At 41.2% G+C, this 17,263-nt stretch overlaps 1 protein-coding gene across 3 annotated transcripts in view; it reads right to left on the reverse strand.

Annotated features, from left to right (window-relative positions):
- Positions 1 to 16,833, reverse strand: part of RBL1 (RB transcriptional corepressor like 1) — a 34,793-nt gene extending 17,960 nt beyond the window's left edge. For all 3 annotated transcript variants that reach the window (XM_042463518.1, XM_042463519.1, XM_042463517.1), the window contains exons 1-9: positions 16,587 to 16,833; positions 12,541 to 12,674; positions 10,883 to 11,083; positions 8,825 to 8,889; positions 8,607 to 8,735; positions 8,329 to 8,489; positions 6,379 to 6,428; positions 5,481 to 5,667; positions 2,612 to 2,778 (exon numbers count right to left, since the gene is read on the reverse strand). In XM_042463518.1, the coding sequence (XP_042319452.1) occupies positions 2,612 to 2,778; positions 5,481 to 5,667; positions 6,379 to 6,428; positions 8,329 to 8,489; positions 8,607 to 8,735; positions 8,825 to 8,889; positions 10,883 to 11,083; positions 12,541 to 12,674; positions 16,587 to 16,793 (1,301 nt within the window). In that variant the 5' untranslated portion in view covers positions 16,794 to 16,833. The remainder of the gene's footprint in view (positions 1 to 2,611; positions 2,779 to 5,480; positions 5,668 to 6,378; positions 6,429 to 8,328; positions 8,490 to 8,606; positions 8,736 to 8,824; positions 8,890 to 10,882; positions 11,084 to 12,540; positions 12,675 to 16,586) is intronic.
- Between the last annotated feature and the right edge of the window lie 430 nt (positions 16,834 to 17,263).

Below are 17,263 nucleotides of genomic sequence, written 5' to 3' on the forward strand. Positions count from 1 at the left end.
GAATGTCTTGCAGTAGTTACAGGATGTAATCAAGGCATGCAACATCATGGTCAGATCAGGCATCTCCAAGAATGAGCACAGATGGCACACTAATTTTAACCACCGCTGAAGCCTGGATATACAGGCTCAGGGAAGGGTCCAAGGGTACACCTAAAGTGCAAATCTACATCTTCAGGAGGTGTAGCACAATTCAGTACATGATGATTTCCTATTCCCTGATCTGCCTTATGAATGACTAGGTCAGGAGCACCTCTGATTAAGCTTCAATTTGTTCATGCTCATCCAGTCCGTGACTAACAGAACACATTGGTTCCATTTCAAAATAATTTCCTTGGAATTGGATGGAAAGGACAGATAGAGGTAGTGTATTCAGTACGCCAAACCCCAAAACTAAGACAACATTGCCCGGCAACTTCATATATATGTTAAACAGCATTATTTATTATTATCATTTACTGAATTGAGCTGTCTCTTCCCATAACCAGGCCTGAAGCTAGAATGAAATGAATCTAGATAATCTATTTCATTTAGGAACTGCTGAAACTGGGAAGTTACCATACATTCTAGAATCTTGACCCAAAAAAGGAATATTGGAGACTGGATGGTATTCTCTACTATGGTGAGGTTCAGGGACATTTTTCAATGATGGCTTTGCTACAGCCTATTTTAGGCAGAACAGGAACCTGCCTTACTCCCCAGGAAGTGTTCCTCCTTTTAAGAGCCAGAGAGGGCACAGGTCCCATACATATGTGGTGGCTCTCACTTCTCCAAGGCTGCACAAACTGAAATCTATCCAATAACAGAGAACAAATAGGGGGAAAGGCTACATCCACTGAATCTGTAATCACCTACAACATCTACGCCAGAACAGATCTGATCAATCTGCAAAGTATCATGCAAATTCTTCACAGTGAGTTATTAAGTAGTCTGCATTCTTTTTTTATGGGACAGAGTGAAGTCAGCTCTACTAGATGACACTGTAAAAATGCAATGGTGACAGAAAAATATAGTTTCTGTCACTACTGTATGGTATATGCTTTGCAATGGCCTGTGTCGATTTACATTTACGGTATATCACAACATTAAATTTGCCAGAATGAAAATAAAAAATTGCATCTCTTGATTTTGTTCTTTTCACACACACACACACACCTCCCTGATTTGAGCCTTGTTAAGAATGAAACAGGTTCATAAATTTTTAAAAACTCAATTTCTCACCCATCCCAACAAAACACACTCTTTTCCTTTTGCTTTCTCCTTACTATATAAGTGTTAGAATCCTGGCTGTATTCTACCAGATGTATGTTTTATGTTGTGTTGGTGGGGATGATGGGGGTTGGGATGCTTTTGCTAGGCTTAGGTTAGTTAGAGCATGTGGGGGCTAGGCAGTGCCAGGTGCTGATTAGCAAGTGTCCTTGAATGTTTCTGTCAGAGGCTTGGGATGCAGCTCGGAGCAGAGAGTGTTAGGAGCTGAAAGGGGGGAGAGATGGGGGAATGAATAATGGTGAGAAAGAAGTGGGGATGTTTTTATGCATGCTTGTGGCTGGGGGTGGAGTAGATAAGCCTGGGGTTTTAGCTATTGCTTTTGCTGGGAGGGGTCAGTCTCAGCTAAGAAGCTGAATGATGTGGAATTGCTGATTCTGGAGCTATCAATAAAGTTCTGTTTATTCTACATGAAGCTGACTGGTTGATTGTCCTGGATTCTGGTCCCTCATTCTGACAATAAGCTCCTCTCGCTCCCATCCCCCTTTTGTTTAGACTACTAGTTTCCACATGCATTCCAGTAAATATTCTAGGATTCAGAGTTTTAAAATTCACTTTACAGGTAAGGAACCGCTATATGATGCCCAGTGTAGAATACAGTCAGCCCCCCTTATCCACAGATTTTTTTATCCATGGATTTAAGCATCCACAGCTTGAAAATATTCCAAAAAAGTATAAATTCCAAATAGCAAACTTTGATTTTCCATTTTGCTCTGCCATTATATTTAATGGGACTTGAGCATCCATGGATTTTGTTATACATGGGGCATCCTGGAACCAAACCCCTATGGATAACAAAGTCCCACTCTTTCTGGGAGAGAGACAAAGGAAAATTAGCCATCTGCCTTTCAGATAAACTGCAGCAGGACAAGAAACTCTTCCCATTGTCCACTTCCTCCCTTCTCCTTTTCTATTGTTATTTAACTGCTGAAGCAGTGGCTCCGTAAGGTTAAGATGATGTCTGAGTTATGGGGCAGACACAAGGCTGCGTATGTAAATCAGTTACACTTTGCATGTGCCATCCAAGATCTTAGCCCTTATGTTTCTCAGCTAGATTTCAAAGAGCTACTCTAGACACATCTGGACAGATTTTTAAATAGTTTTCATCAGTTTTTGACGGTTTTATGAATTGAGGAACCCCTATGCCATGATGCAAATTGCTTTCAAATGTCCTCTATATTTCAAGAAGCATTTTGCCATATAACAATAATAAGTTTTGCATTTTGGGAAATACAACATTGAGTCTTTGGACCATAGTCCCCTAATCTAGAACTAATAAAAGTCAGAAAGATGGAAAGACAAAAAGATCTAAAGATCTAGGTAATAGGAAATGATGGTACCCACTTACTCAAAAATAGCTAAAAGCTGTTCACTTGGTCCATTTTTCAGCCCTGCTACAATACTCTGTAGCCGGCTTACACTTTGTGTTGCAGAAGCAACTGGAGTAATGACGGGTTCCTTCTCTCTTAGGTATCTTCTGCCAGTCAAGGGAGTAGAAGGTGCAAAGGATCTTTTCTAGCAAGTCAAAATGAAATTTCTTTAATTACTTTGGCCATGTTAGCTACAAAAATATTAACAAAATTCATTATCAAATTGCAGAATACAAATTAATCCAAAATCACTAAGAAAGCATTGATCATTAAGCGAAACTGCATGTTACTTGTGGGGGGGGGGGCACTATTCTAAAAAAAATGGACCTGATGGATAGGCCCCTTACAACTTTATGATTCTGTGAGAGGAAGAGAAGGAAAGACGGGCCCTATCCCTCCACACATTACAAGTGGGCCATTGCAGAAGATGGATGCTTCCCTCACACCATCCTTGAATGGATAATCAACATATCATTTTTTGGGCTGTGTTCTGGAGATGTGATGAATGTGATTTTCCCAAACTATTCTCTAGCAAGGGAGGATTCATACCTGATATCTATTTAGTTAAGATGCGCTTGATGATGGGAGACTCCACCTGCAAAAGGCCACCATAGCAGATACAAATAGGACTACACAGTACTGTTTAACAGAAATACCAGGATTGGCCCAACTGCCTTCTCTGCAAATTTCAGAGATAGGAAGGGTAGTAGAAGAAGCTGTGGAGGCTGACAATGCCTATATAGAATATGAAATGAGCTTTCCTTGAGGATAAGGTTCCTAATTCTGACCCTCATATGACTTGTGTAAATGCCCTGAGAGGAAACACTTTAAATGACAGAAGGGAGGCAGAAGACTTTATGCAGAGGTTTGGAACCTGGTGAAGGTTCCTAGAAGCAGATAACTGATGCTGAGATTAACATTGGTTGTTCTGAGGAAATATTTAAGGTGCTAATACTCCACTAATTTCACTGCCAGCAATTCAGCCATACACCCCACAACCACATGATCACAAACCATGTCCAATAAAACTAATATTGTCAATCCCAGTTTGTACAGTTACTGATTCTCCAGTACAATTCCTCTTAATTCTAAATCCAAAATTTGTTTAACTCACTGACTCAAATCTAGCATTAAAATTAGAATTTAAATTCTTAAACATATTTACACACCATCAACATTAAACATATTTTTTAATCCAGAAGACACTCCATTTACATCCAGTAAATAATTGTAAAGCATGTTGTTTTTTTTACAAACCTTTTATATGAATTGTAATGTAAAAAAAGGAGCACACACAACATATTTCTGTGAGCTATACATTACATGTCAAAGAGATGGACATGGCTCACAAGCTGCGGTTTAGCCATCCTTGGTTTATAGTACTAGATAAGAAACCTGTGGGTCTCCACATGTCAGATTTCTACAATCATCATGTTTCACCATTGGCTAGGTCAGCTGAAGCTCATGAGAAGTGGAGCCCAGAAAGAACCAGAGGGCCACAAATTTTCCAAGCCTGACAGAATCATGGAATCATAGTTGGAAAAGACCACAAGGGTCATCTAGAGTCCAAGTCCCTGCCATGCAGGAAATCATAATCAAAGCATCCCCAACAGATGGTCATTCAGCTTCTCTTTAAAGACCTCTAAGGAAGAAGACTCCTCCACACTCCAAGGGAGTGTATTCCTCTGTCAAACAGCTCTTATTGTCAAGACCAGGGGTAGGCAACCTTTTTGAGCCGGGGGCCGGGTTGCTGTACCTCAGATAACTGGGGGGGCCAAAGCCAAAAAATAAATAATTAAATAATTTTTTAAAAACATTTAAATATATAAATAAACCAGGACAAATGTAGGACAAGATTTTCAAATAGAAGACACATTTTTAAAAAAAATGGAGGACACGCAAAAAAACTTGCTGATTTTTTAAAAAAAGTTAATATAAATGCATGTTTCTGAGGCTTCTATAGACAATTACCCCCCAAAGGCCCAGGCGGCATTCGGCGGCAGGACAAGGCTGGGGCCGGTCCCAAGGCCTTGCCGGGCCGCATCCGGCCCGCGGGCCGCAGGTTGCCTACCCCTGGTCAAGACGTTCCTCCTAATGTTGAGATGGAATTTCTTTTCCTGTAGTTTGCATCCATTGTTCCATGTTCTAGTCTCTGGAGCAGCAGAAAACAGGCTTGCTCCATCCTCAATGTGACACCCCTTCAAATACTTAAACAGGGCTATCATATCACCCGTCTTAACCGTCTCTTCTCCAGGCTAAACATGCCCAGCTCCCTCTCCCCTGGTAGGTCATTGTTTCCAGACACTTTACCATTTTGGTCACCCTCCTCTGGACCCACTCCAATTTGTTAACATTCTTTTTGAATTGTGATGCCCAGAACTGGACACAGTATTCCAGGTGAGGCCTGACCACAGCAGAATAGAGTGGCACTATTACTTCCCTTGATCTAGACACTATACTACTATTGATGCAGCCTAAAATTGTATTGGCCTTTTTAGCTGCCACATCACTGTTGACTCATGTCCAACTTGTGGTCTACTAGGTAGTATACATAAATAATTTAATTTTATTTGAAATAATAGCTTTAAATGCAAATTCCCCCACTTAGTGCTAATATTCAACTATAGTGTACAAAATAAAAAATTGAACAAAATAAAAACGGACCTCAGTGGTTTATCTGAGAGCATTAATTTAGGATCTTTTCCCCCCTGGAAGAATACCTTACTATTGTTTTCTATATTCATTGACTGAAACATGCTAGGGAAACTGAGGGGGGGATAGTGTAACACTACTTTTTTCTCGGAGACTAAGCATTTTATTCTTTAAAAAAGTAACAGTTTACATTACCTTTTCAAAATGCTGTTGAAGATGGCACTCCACATGAGCTCTTGTCATTACCTTCCCAGATGGCATATCAGTGGAAAACTTCTGAGGAGTTCCAATTTCCTCTTCTGCATCTGCCCCTAAGAAAACCCTTTCATCAAAGTCACCTTCTGTCAGAACATATTCTTCATATTTTTTATTCAGTGCTTTGCTGTAAAACAAGACACATCATTTGACATTAATCATCATTTTTTTCACTCACCACCACATTTACACTTTCTCTCTTCCACATCTGTTAGGGCAACCACAATCAAAATAAAATTGCTTGGGTTTATAAATGCACTCTCTGGGATATAAGTTGCCTGTTCCTACTTTATACAATTTAAATGGCAGCACTTTAAAACTTTCAAAAACAGGGCCCACCATTTCACTACTAAATCCAAATCTTGACATTCTTTGGTACTGAACCGTCTGCACAAATTATTTGTCTTAAAATGGAGTTGTAGAGATGGAAATTGCAACACTGATCAGCTGATCCCTGGGTTGTTCAAGATAAGGAGGGTATGATCACAAAACATGCTTCAGACTCTAGTGCGGAAAAACTCGTGTTTTTTTATTCTTAGGCAACAGAAAACATCTCACTGAATGTTGCTGTTGTTGTGTGCCTTCAAGCCATTTCTAATTTATGGCGACCCTATCACAGAATTTTCTTGGCAAGCTTCTTCAGAGGGGTTACCATTGCCATCCTCTGAGGCTGGGATAGTGTGACTTGCCCCCAGTGCCACCCAGTGGGTTTCATGGCCCAGTGGGAATTCAAAGCCTGTTCTCCAGAGTCACAGTCCAACCCTCAAACCACTACACCCAATAATAAAACACTGGCACATCAGAAATTAACTGAGTTTATTTCAAATGAAATACTTACTTGTTATCTATAAAGTTATTAAGATCCAAAAGACAGTCTCCTTTTAAAATCTAAAAGAACATATAAGAATTAGAAAAGAAGTCATTTTTATTTGTTATCTTTTTAATTATTTTTTGTTCTGTTCTGGGTTTGTTTTTTGAGACAGGTACATATGTATATAGGGGAATGTTGTGGGTTGTAGTGTCTTGCGCTTTTATAAATATGTTATGTTAATATATCACTACAATGTACACTATATAAAAAGAAAAACAGTAGTTTAAGCAAAAACAAAACTAACATAGGCTAAGAACAGCTTCTAGGAGCACAAATGCACAGACATTTCAATGCAAGTGGGTCTGCTAGTATTGACTCAAAAACAAACAAAGTCTAGAAATGTAATCCTTTATTTTTTATCAGAACCAGCACTTTTCTTCTACTTGCCAAAATACATAGCTGAACTCTGCCATACTGTATTTGGCTTGTCTAAAATGCCCAGAGCAATGTATTCCATTCCTTGCTGTGTACCTTCAAATCATTCCTGACCCTAACACAAGCCTATAATGGGGTTTTCTTAGGAAAATTTGTTCAGAGGAGATTTGTTATTGCCTTCCCCTGAAGCTGAATGCATGTTACTTGCTCAGTGGAATTCCATGGCCAAGTGGGGATTAGAACTCTGGTCTTCTTAATTGGCTCGTTCTACATTGGCTCGTTCCACCCTAAAATATGTGTGTGTGTGTGTACCTGACTGAGGCTTAAATATGGTACACCATGCATTTAAGGATGTGGACTGGAACCTACAAACCCCCATGGTAAAATGAATGCGTCTTAAAGGTGGCATATACTGAAACAGACTAACATGGCTACGTCTTTGAAAATTCCTTCCTATGAGAGCTTCACTGGGAACAGTAGACCAAACTAGTTCAACTTTGGAGACTAGGGCTGCATTCATGTCTCGCAATAACTAGTGTAGTAGTCTCAGCTTAATAAATCATGATGTGCACCAGCAAATCAGGAGCTGTGGATAACAACATACTTTTTATGAATATCACTGGTCATTAAGCCGAGATTGATGCCTTAGAGAAATATGAAAACGCTGCCCGATGGAATATTTCTTTTTACCATCCTATTACTGTGGAAGAACTGTACAGACAAGTGTGGCATTACCTCTTTGGCCATGTACACTGGACTGGTGGGAAGGCCACCCCCCACCCCCCAAAGTAAGTTGTAGCTATAGAACAAGGTTGGAAATCATGTCACCCTTCATATGTTGTTAGATCACATGACCCAGAAGTTCTAGCCAGGACAGCCAATGGTAAGGAATGCTTCATGTTGCAGTCTAACAATATCTGGAGGCAAACATGATTCATATCCCTGCTCTAAAACATTTCCAAACATGCTCTGCTCAGGTGTAGGTTTCTCAGTTTGAACACCTCTGCAGAAATCGCCAAGGAAAAAATAAAGCTACTATATTTTCTTTTTAAAAAATCAAGAATCTAACCATCCATATCGTAATACACTATGTGGTTGTGTTTGAAAGATTACAGGTGACTAGCTGAACTGCTATAACATCACAGATGCATAAAACAGGCAAAAGTTTATTACAGTACTTATTAGCTGAGCTGCTTTGATTTTACAGAAAGGGAAATTGGTAGCTCAGGCCAACAGAAAGAAGAATTTGAGACGGGAAGACAACAGTTGATCTCAATGTTTGGTCCTCCAGACATTTTTCACTCCAGCACCTAAAATCCTTGACCAGTGGCCATGATGGCTGAGGTTTCTGGGAGCTGAAATGTAAAACACCTTGCAGACCAAGGTTGATATCCTAGGTGACAGAATGAGCAAACATGAATAGCTAACAACTACAAACATTAGAAACCCTGTGGTTCAAATGGATTTGAACCATATTTTCATTACCTTTTTATTTAAAACAAACAAAACAAAAACCCAACAAAAGAATACCCTAGCAGTTACCTTCCAATCATAGAGCTTGGAGATATATGGTTTAAAATAATGTTCCTTTATGCCCTTGGCTTCTACCAAAAGACCATCATGTAATTCACAGAGTGTGGCAATAATGCATGGAGGTTCTTCAGAAGTTCTGAAGTCAGCTGTGTGGAAATCTTCTGGCAAACCTTGTTTTTTTAAATTAGGAAATGGGAAGAGTTTGTCACAAATAACAAACATTAAAAATATGTTCCAAAAGACATATGAAAAGTTCTATTTTAGTGGAGAAAATTTCAAGAACATACCTTTGAAAGAGGAATTCAGTAAGTCTCTTTTATATGGACACAGAAGTGCATTTGCAAAAATCAGATCTAAGCAGCACAGAAGTAAATGGTATGAATTCACCAGATCATCTCCAATCATACTGAAATTACCTTTAGGAGAAACCATATCAGGTCAACTTAAAACCACACAGCTGAACAACTGAAAATGAATATTGTATATGAAAAAAATAATAACCTACCTTTTGTGTAAACAAATAGCGTCCAGCAGAAATTGAATAAGTCTTTAGCACTACAAGGTACCCGCCTATTCGAGGAAAAGGCAAGTTTCAGTTATAGAGTGTCAAACTGAAGATGAATAGCTGATAAATTAATGTATATTGATTATATGCAAATGGCATAATACATAGCAATTTTGAACCTGAGAAATACACTGGACTCCTCCATTAGCAAAACTTCTATCTGCCATATCGAAGAAATTGTACATCTGTATCCTCAGCACATTGCCTTTATTTTTTTAGCAGAATGTAATATTCCCATTGATTAGTTACTCCTAAATTCCACAGTTTAACAGAATGCTCCTAGAACCATTTTTCAAAATGGGTATCAGAAGATTATATAAAAATCCTGAGTCTCCTCTACGGAAGGAAGTTGTTTACCCTTTTGAGGTAAAGGAAGGCTCTGCATTGGTTGTTTTTCTTTAGATTTATGAAAAATATGAAGCAGCCATCCCTGGGAGGGATCAGCTCTATTGCCTCAACTTTCCTAAGGTGTTTCCTAAGGTGTTCCATGGACTGTTTCATTAGGTAGATTTTCACCAGGTTATGGGAGACCAGAGAGAGGGATAAAGAAGGGGAAAGTGAAGAATAGGAACAATATCCTGTAACCCTCTCTGACTATGCTAAGGACCTACCTCTTTGAAGTGGATTGGCCCATCTTTGGTGGAAATTTTAAAGTCTTCCCCTACCAAAGGTGACCTGGAGTTAGGATTGCTGGACTTGCTTTTGGCTGGATTCTAGGGGGGTTGGAGTTGGGGTTGCCTTGTTTGGAAAAGCCTTGGTTTTGCTTCAGCCTGTTTTGAAAACAGGGGCTCTGACATCCTTATAGGAAGAGGGAAAGAAATGAAAGGAGGAGGAGCCTGATCAAGGGTGCCTCTTTTCCTCCCTCTTCGCTTGGCTATGGACTTGACCAAGACTGGCTCCAGGAACTCTCCAAAGAGCTTGGTGCCCCCAAAGGGGGCAAAGGTCAAGTTGTCTTTGCCCTGGAGTCAGCCTGCCAGTTGTTAAGCCAATTCTGACACCTGACAGAGATGGTAGTGGCCTGGGTCCTGGTACAGAACCCGAGGTTTGTATAAGCTGACATCAGCAGAGAACGGTGTTGCCTTCAGTAATACACTCTGGACTAATCTTACCTCCCTGGGGGAGATGGAAGGATCTCCCTGGCCCACAGAATGGAGACTTTAGCATGATGAAAGAAGCTGTGGAGGCCTGGACTCCTGAGAGGCTGTGTCACGTGCCTGTACTTCACACAGACTGAGGAGGAAACCAGGACTGAGACTGCAGCATCCACCAAAGGAACCTTAAGTTTGGACATGATTTTCCTTGGGATGTTGTAGAATCCTTTCATCTGTGAGCTAGGAGCTTTAGAAGAGGCTAGTCTGGCCCACTCCTGGGATATGACATCCATAAAAGTACTGGGGAAGGGAACCTTGATGCCCTGAGATTGCTTCCCCCGCCCCCCACAAAACCTCCTTCGGCCCTTACAGGAAATCTGGGTCTGCTGGAGGGGTGGGGGAGTGCTGGGTGATTAAGGTCAGGACTTTCGTGGCCTTGCTGAGGACTTGAACATCCTCCTGATTAAAAGGCCTGATTGGTTGGGGATCCTCTTGCTGCTCAAAGCTCTCCTTATCAGAGTTCCCTTCCTTCTTGCGGGGACCCAGAAGAATTTCTGCTTCCTTATGCAAGAGGAGTGGCTCAAAGAAAAGGCCCTGGAAGGGGGAGCAGGGAGAGAGGTGCAAAGGCACAATGAGTGAAAGAATGAGGGAAATCTGGAGCTCTTTTTTCAACATTTGAATGGAAGAGAGGCAGAAGGCAAACTGGGAACACAAGGGGAGTTCACTGTCCCATTAGCAGGGGGCCTGAGTTTCAAATTGATTGGTTGGAGAGCCTGTCTATCAAAGGCAGTGGGAGGACAAACCCACTCCAGGATGTCCTCTACACACCACAGGAGAATATATAAACTACTTTCATTATTGCTATATTAAATCCAAATACCCAAGTACCTCTGACTTCAGTAATTACCTCTGTTTTCTGCTTCTTTGTAGCTTAGGTTGTTCTTCATAAGGATTTTTAAATATATCCAAAAATATTGGTGTGAACTTCTTGAAAATCACTGTGGAGACTTCAAAGTTTCTCTCCAGTCTCTCCACTCTCTCTCGAAATTCTTGAGACAGATTTGACATGTCCATCCATTTCTTCATTTTATTAAAAAACTGAATTAAACTTAGAAGAAAAAACACTGAATTGTAGTTTCTCTAAAAGTTATCTGGATTTTTTTCAACATACAAATTATTTTATATGGAACCCATTTAAATGTGCTCAAGCCACCTATATCACATGACTAAGCAGAATTTTGGACCTCTACCCTCAAAATACACTGCACCAATCTTAGGACAAAAAGCCAAATGGAAACAAGTAACTAATACTAAATTAAATTTTTGACCCATCTAGAGTAGTCATATTGAAATTATTGTGATCCTGTCTACAATAATCTATGTCCCATAGGCTTGCTGTAGTTAGGAATAACATTCAATTGAGCCTCTAGGGTTTCCATTTCTGGCAACAGTCACTTTAATTTTTAAAATTAAAATCACCTGAATCGATTTTTCTGAATATTTACACTAACAGCAAACACCTCACTCCTCCACATTCAAACTTGCCTCACAACTAACAGTAAATAAAGCAAAATAAAAGTTTCTGTATCACACATGATGTAGTGATCTTGCTTAATTGAGATTTTTTTTTTTTTTGTAATTTTGGCAATTACTTCTGAGTAATTCTTATTCGTTTTGCCAGCTGCACATGGCATCTTTAAAGCTATCTGGAATGTGCTTTCATTAATTAGAGATCTCTACTGTTTAAGAAGTAAGAAAAATGACATTATATGATGTCTCAGTGGGATACTTTTTATTTGTTCTATCTAGCTTTGTTAATTGTTTTAGCAACAGAATCAAATATGATTCAGGTTTACACTATGAAGCTACATTAAATGTGTTTGGTTTTATACTTGTGCAAAGGAACTTTCCTGTTCTCTTGTCACCCTTGCAGCCCCCTGCATGCTGCCTTATTTAGTTGGTTGCAACGAGCTATAGGATGGAAGAAATCTGGTTTACTGACATATGCTGTTCTGAGCTTCACCACATTTTCAACTGTATTATGATGACCCAAGTGCCATCTTCTGCTACATGTTCTGTAAAACACACATGCACACATGCAGTTTATAAAGCTAACAGGAAAGGTTGAACCATTAGCCTAAAGGCATTTAATCTGCATGTATTTTCCGGAAGGACAATAGGCACTACCCTTCATGGTGTTTCAGTACCTGTTAAAAACTTCATTGTTCAACCAAGCAGTTTCTGGTTTTAAAAGCTAATTTAGTACAAATATTTGGTTTTTTTTATTGTGGATCTCTCTTAAACAAAATTTGTACACTACCAAGAAATTTTGTTAGTGAACTGTGGCATATAAATATTTTAAAACTTCCAGTTTTGTAGTATTTTGTCTCTAAGACTGCAATCTTATGCATACTACTAGTCTGCTTTCTTTTAAGATAACAGTAAATATGTAACATGTTCAAGTCTCATTTTGAAGTTCTGAGGCATTAATTATAAACACAAATAAGCTAATGTCTCCAGAATAAAAGGAACTATTTCACTCGTTTATTTAAAAAATAACAATACCTCAACTTTGCTGTGCGTAATATCCGGGTCAGTGAAACACAATTTCCTTCCATCAAGCCACTTCCTACAGTGGGAATTATACTCTTACGACAGGCAACATACAGAGCACAAGCCAGCCAATGTACAGTTTCTCCCTGAAAAAAGAAATAACAGTTTTGAAAAGCAACAGTTCTCAACCTGTATTTTACAATCTAAACCCTAAATGTGATAATGTCTGGAAGATGTTTTAGAAACGAACATTATTTCTTGACATATAAAGGTAAAAACCTCAAAATATTATAGGTTTTTTTTAATAAACACACATCCAATCCCCCCCCCCCTAAAAAGATGACTTTAGACTTTTTCTCATGATCAAAGCCAACTCTTTCTCCTAAAGAGAGGTTTCCCAACATTCATCATCAATAGCCTCTTCTTAAGCCATGTTACCTTAAGATATGTTACGAAGCACATTGTCAGTATACATAGAATGATAGTGAGATCTCAAATACCTAGCCTACATCCCTCATCAGTACCCAATAAATCATTTTTTCTAAATTAATTCTGAATCCTCTGCAGTGCACAGAAATTCCATGACAGACAGTTCAAAAGTTACCATGGCACAGCTTTGTCCCTCTGAAAAAAGACAGAACAGTTCCGCTTCTACTTTAGTTTTTAGCATGAAAATTTATCCCTGAAGAAGCAGAAATGTAGTACAAGCATAGCCAGTAGCATTATAAGCCCATTAAATGATGCATCTATTCATCCTTGTCCAATCTGCATGTACAAACCAGGACACTGGTGGGTTGTTTTTTTTGGGTGGGGGTGTTAATTCACATGCCCAAGGACACCTTCAGGAATGGTTAACAGGATGTTCAGATCAGGATATCTACTTGGTTATCAGAAGAAAGTTTTTGCTATTTGGATGCAATTTTCAAAAGTCAGCAAAGTCCCTCAGTCTCTTCACTAAGAATCTTAACATTTTGAGTTCAGTGCCGAATTCCAAAGCTAGCCTCTTTCAATCTTGCAGTTAGACAAAATGTGTATCATGTGTTTAAATTAACTGTGGTAATCTAGAACACTCTTAGTTTATATTTAATTACTCAAAGTGGCAAGGGTTGCTATTCTTTCATGTATCTTTTGGGTACCATTCATATTAACTTGAAAAACAAACACAAACAACCAACATAACAAATATGGCTATTTAGCAAACATTACCACTTAAGCATTCAATTATTTTATTTGCTCTATTTATATACATCACTCATCCAGCAGTCCTTCAAAACAACCCTTTCAAATAGCTTGGGCAAAGAGACAATAACTAAGGCAACCAAGGTCAGCCCAGTGAGCTCTATGGCTGAAGGAGTATTTGAATTTGAGGCTTCCTCATCCAAATCTGGAATTATAATATCTACACCACACCAACTTTCAAGACTTAAATCAAAACATTCTCAGGTGCTAAATTTGAAAAGGAAACCTGGAATTCATTCAAAGTTCTAGGAGAATATACTGAATTATCACTAAATTTCTGGTTTCTGCATCCCATATTAAAACCTGGTGCCTCCTTCTAATTGCAGGATCTTAGTTTAGTAGAAAAAATTAACTTTCCCCATCCAGAGTATAAGAGCAACACGGTCAAAACGCAAATGCTCGTCGTAACGAAATTAAACTGCAATATTTCAAGCATAAATTTCTGTTTCAACAAATAGAAACATCTTGGTTTTAAGCATACATACTAACAAGGCTAAAATGTCACACCTATCGGGCAGTAAATCTCAGTGAACTGAATGGTGCGTACTCCTCTGTAGGTACACATACAACTGAGCTGTTAATCCTGTGGAATTAAAAGAGCTGAAACATTATAGACTTTAGACGTGTTGCTTCTTTCTATGAGATAGGCAGTCCAAGTAGACCAAAAGTTGAACATGAGTCAACAGTGTGATGCGGCAGCTAACAAGGCCAATATGATTTTAGGCTGCATCAACAGAAGTATCGTATCTAGATCCAGGGAAGTCATAGTGCCACTATATTCTGCTCTGGTCAGGCCCCACCTGGAATATTGTGTCCAGTTCTGGGCGCCACAATTCAAAAAGGACATTGAGAAACTGGAGCGTGTCCAAAGGAGGGCGACTAAAATGGTGAAGGGTCTGGAAACCATGCCCTATGAGGAACGACTCAGGGAGCTGGGGATGTTTAGCCTGGAGAAGAGAAGGTTAAGAGGTGATATGATAGCCCTATTTAAATACTTGAAGGGATGTCATATTGAGGAGGGAGCAAACTTGTTTTCTGCTGCTCCAGAGACTAGGACCCGGAGCAATGGATGCAAGCTACAGGAAAAGAGATTCCACCTGAACATTAGGAGGAATTTCCTGACAGTAAGGGCTGTTCCACAGTGGAACACACTTCCTAGGAGTGTAGTGGAGTCTCCCTCCTTGGAGGTCTTCAAACAGAGGCTGGATGGCCATCTGTCGACGATGCTTTGATCTGGATTTCCTGCATGGCAGGGGGTTGGACTGGACGGCCCTTGCGGTCTCTTCCAACTCTATGATTCTATGATTCTATAATACGCAGGCTTCAACTGATCAGACTGAATCCCTCTGCCAAGCAGCAGCTGCAAGACATTCCTAAAGGAAAGAGAGCTTAATAATATGTGGGCTCCATCTACATTAAATGCTCTATGTGCAAAAGAGATGTAGCAAATGTACTTCCATTGGCACCCCATTTTCCTCATAATGTTGGAGCAAGAGGGGAAAGATGGTTACAAATCTATTAGGATAATCCCCACCCACCACTTCAAAGCTGGAGGGGGGCTTTTTAACTCCTCATGAGCATTGAATTATGACTCTGGAGACCAGGGTTTGAATCCTGGTTTGGCCATATAAACCTACTGGGTGACCATGGCCAAGTTACACTTTCTCCCACCTCAGAGGAAGGCAAAGGCAAAAAACCCATCTGAAGAAACTTGCCACGAAAGTCCCATGATAGGTTCGACATAAGTTAGAAACAACTTGAAGGCACACAACAACAACATTTGTCATTAGCTGCCTTTGAGTCGATCTCAACTCATGGGGACCCTGTGAATGAGACACCTCCAAGCTGTCCTATCCTCCATCTCCCTGCTGTGATCCCACAGATTCATGCCCATGGTCTCTCTGACTGAGTCTCTCCATCTGGCATGTGCTTTCCCTCTCTTTCTACTCCCCTCCACTTCCCCAAACATTACTATCTTTTGTAATCAGTCCGGCCTCCTCATTATGTGGCCAAAGTATGACAGCCTCTATTTAGTCATCTTGGGTGTGTTACAGACAGCCCGTTTGGGACGGCCTGTAACTGGCTCTTTCCCCGCCGGATTGGGGCCTCAGCTGCCACAGCAGCAGCCTCTGAGGCCCCGATCCACTGCTTTCCAGGCTGTGGGGAAGCATAGAATCGTAGAGTTGGAAGAGACCGCAAGGCCATCCAGTCCCACCCCTTTCTGCCATGCAGGAACTCTCTCTCAATCAAAGCCTCCCCTTTGAGAGATGGCCATCCAGCCTCTCTTTAAAGACCTCCAAGGAAGGAGACTCCACTAGACTCCGAGGAAGGAGTTTGTTCCACTGTCCAACAGCCCTTACTCTCAGGAAGTTCCTGCTAATGTTCAGGTGGGATCTCTTTTCCTGGAGCTTGCATCCATTGTTCTAGATCCTGTTCTCTGGAGCAGCAGAAAACAAGCTTGCTCCCTCCTCAACATGACATCCCTTCAAACATTTAAACAGGGCTATCATATCACCCCTTAACCTTCTCTTCTCCAGGCTAAACATCCCCAGCTCTCTAAGTTGGGCAGAAGAAAGCTGAAATGGAGGCCATGGCCTGGAAATGGAGGACCTCTGGTCTCTCTGCTCTTAGTCCTGCTCAAAATGGAGGATCCTGTGGGATTCCTCTCGGGGAGAAGGAGGCTGGAATGGAGGAGGTGCCCTGGAAAGTCATGGGGACTCCTGACCCCCTGTTCTTAGTGCTACTCAAAATGGAGGCTGCCCCAGAGGCGGAGGGAGCCGGGGCTCTTCCCGCCGAGTGGCCCTGCTTGGCGGCCCCACCTCCAGGCTGTAGGTGCCTCTCAGGGCGGTGAAGTCCCTCAGGGCCTCAGCGGCGCTGCCGGCGTCCAGGTTGAGCTCCTGGCAGAGGTGGCCCAGGGCCGAGCGGACCGGGCAGGAAGAAGGAGGCGGCGAGGAGGAGGAGGAGGAGGAGGAGGAGGCGGCGAGGCTGGGGGCGCCCGGCCCGGGCTCTTCCTCGGGGCCCGACATGCTGCTGGATCTCTCTCTCTCTCTCTCTCTCTCCCGGGAGTGGATGGGCCGCTGAGTCCCACAATGCCCCGCGCCCCGCGCGCCAAAAGGAGGGAGGAGGAGGAGGAGGCCTGGCTCTCTCTCTCTCTCTCTGTCTCCGTCTCTGTGGGGAAAGAAAGAAGAAGGGCCGCATCCTCCTCCTCCTCCTGACGTTGGGGCTGATTCCGCCCCTGAAGGGAGACCGGAGCGCATTTCAAGCGTCCCGCAAATAAACTGTAAAGGGGCGTCAATTGAGCGAATGCTGATCACATCTCCATCGCTCAAAGACAGACAGCGATGTCGGAAATGTCTTCTCCTGGAAGCCCCAAAAGTGAAAAGACGCACAGCTTCAGCCTTCTTTGCAGCCGCTTTCATGGCGGCGCTGGGGGAACATTTAATATATATATATATAATAAACTATATGTATATATATATAGAGAGAGAGATTTATC

The sequence above is a fragment of the Sceloporus undulatus genome, chromosome 4, assembly GCF_019175285.1.
Source record: "Sceloporus undulatus isolate JIND9_A2432 ecotype Alabama chromosome 4, SceUnd_v1.1, whole genome shotgun sequence".
Taxonomy (NCBI): Eukaryota; Metazoa; Chordata; class Lepidosauria; order Squamata; family Phrynosomatidae; genus Sceloporus; species Sceloporus undulatus.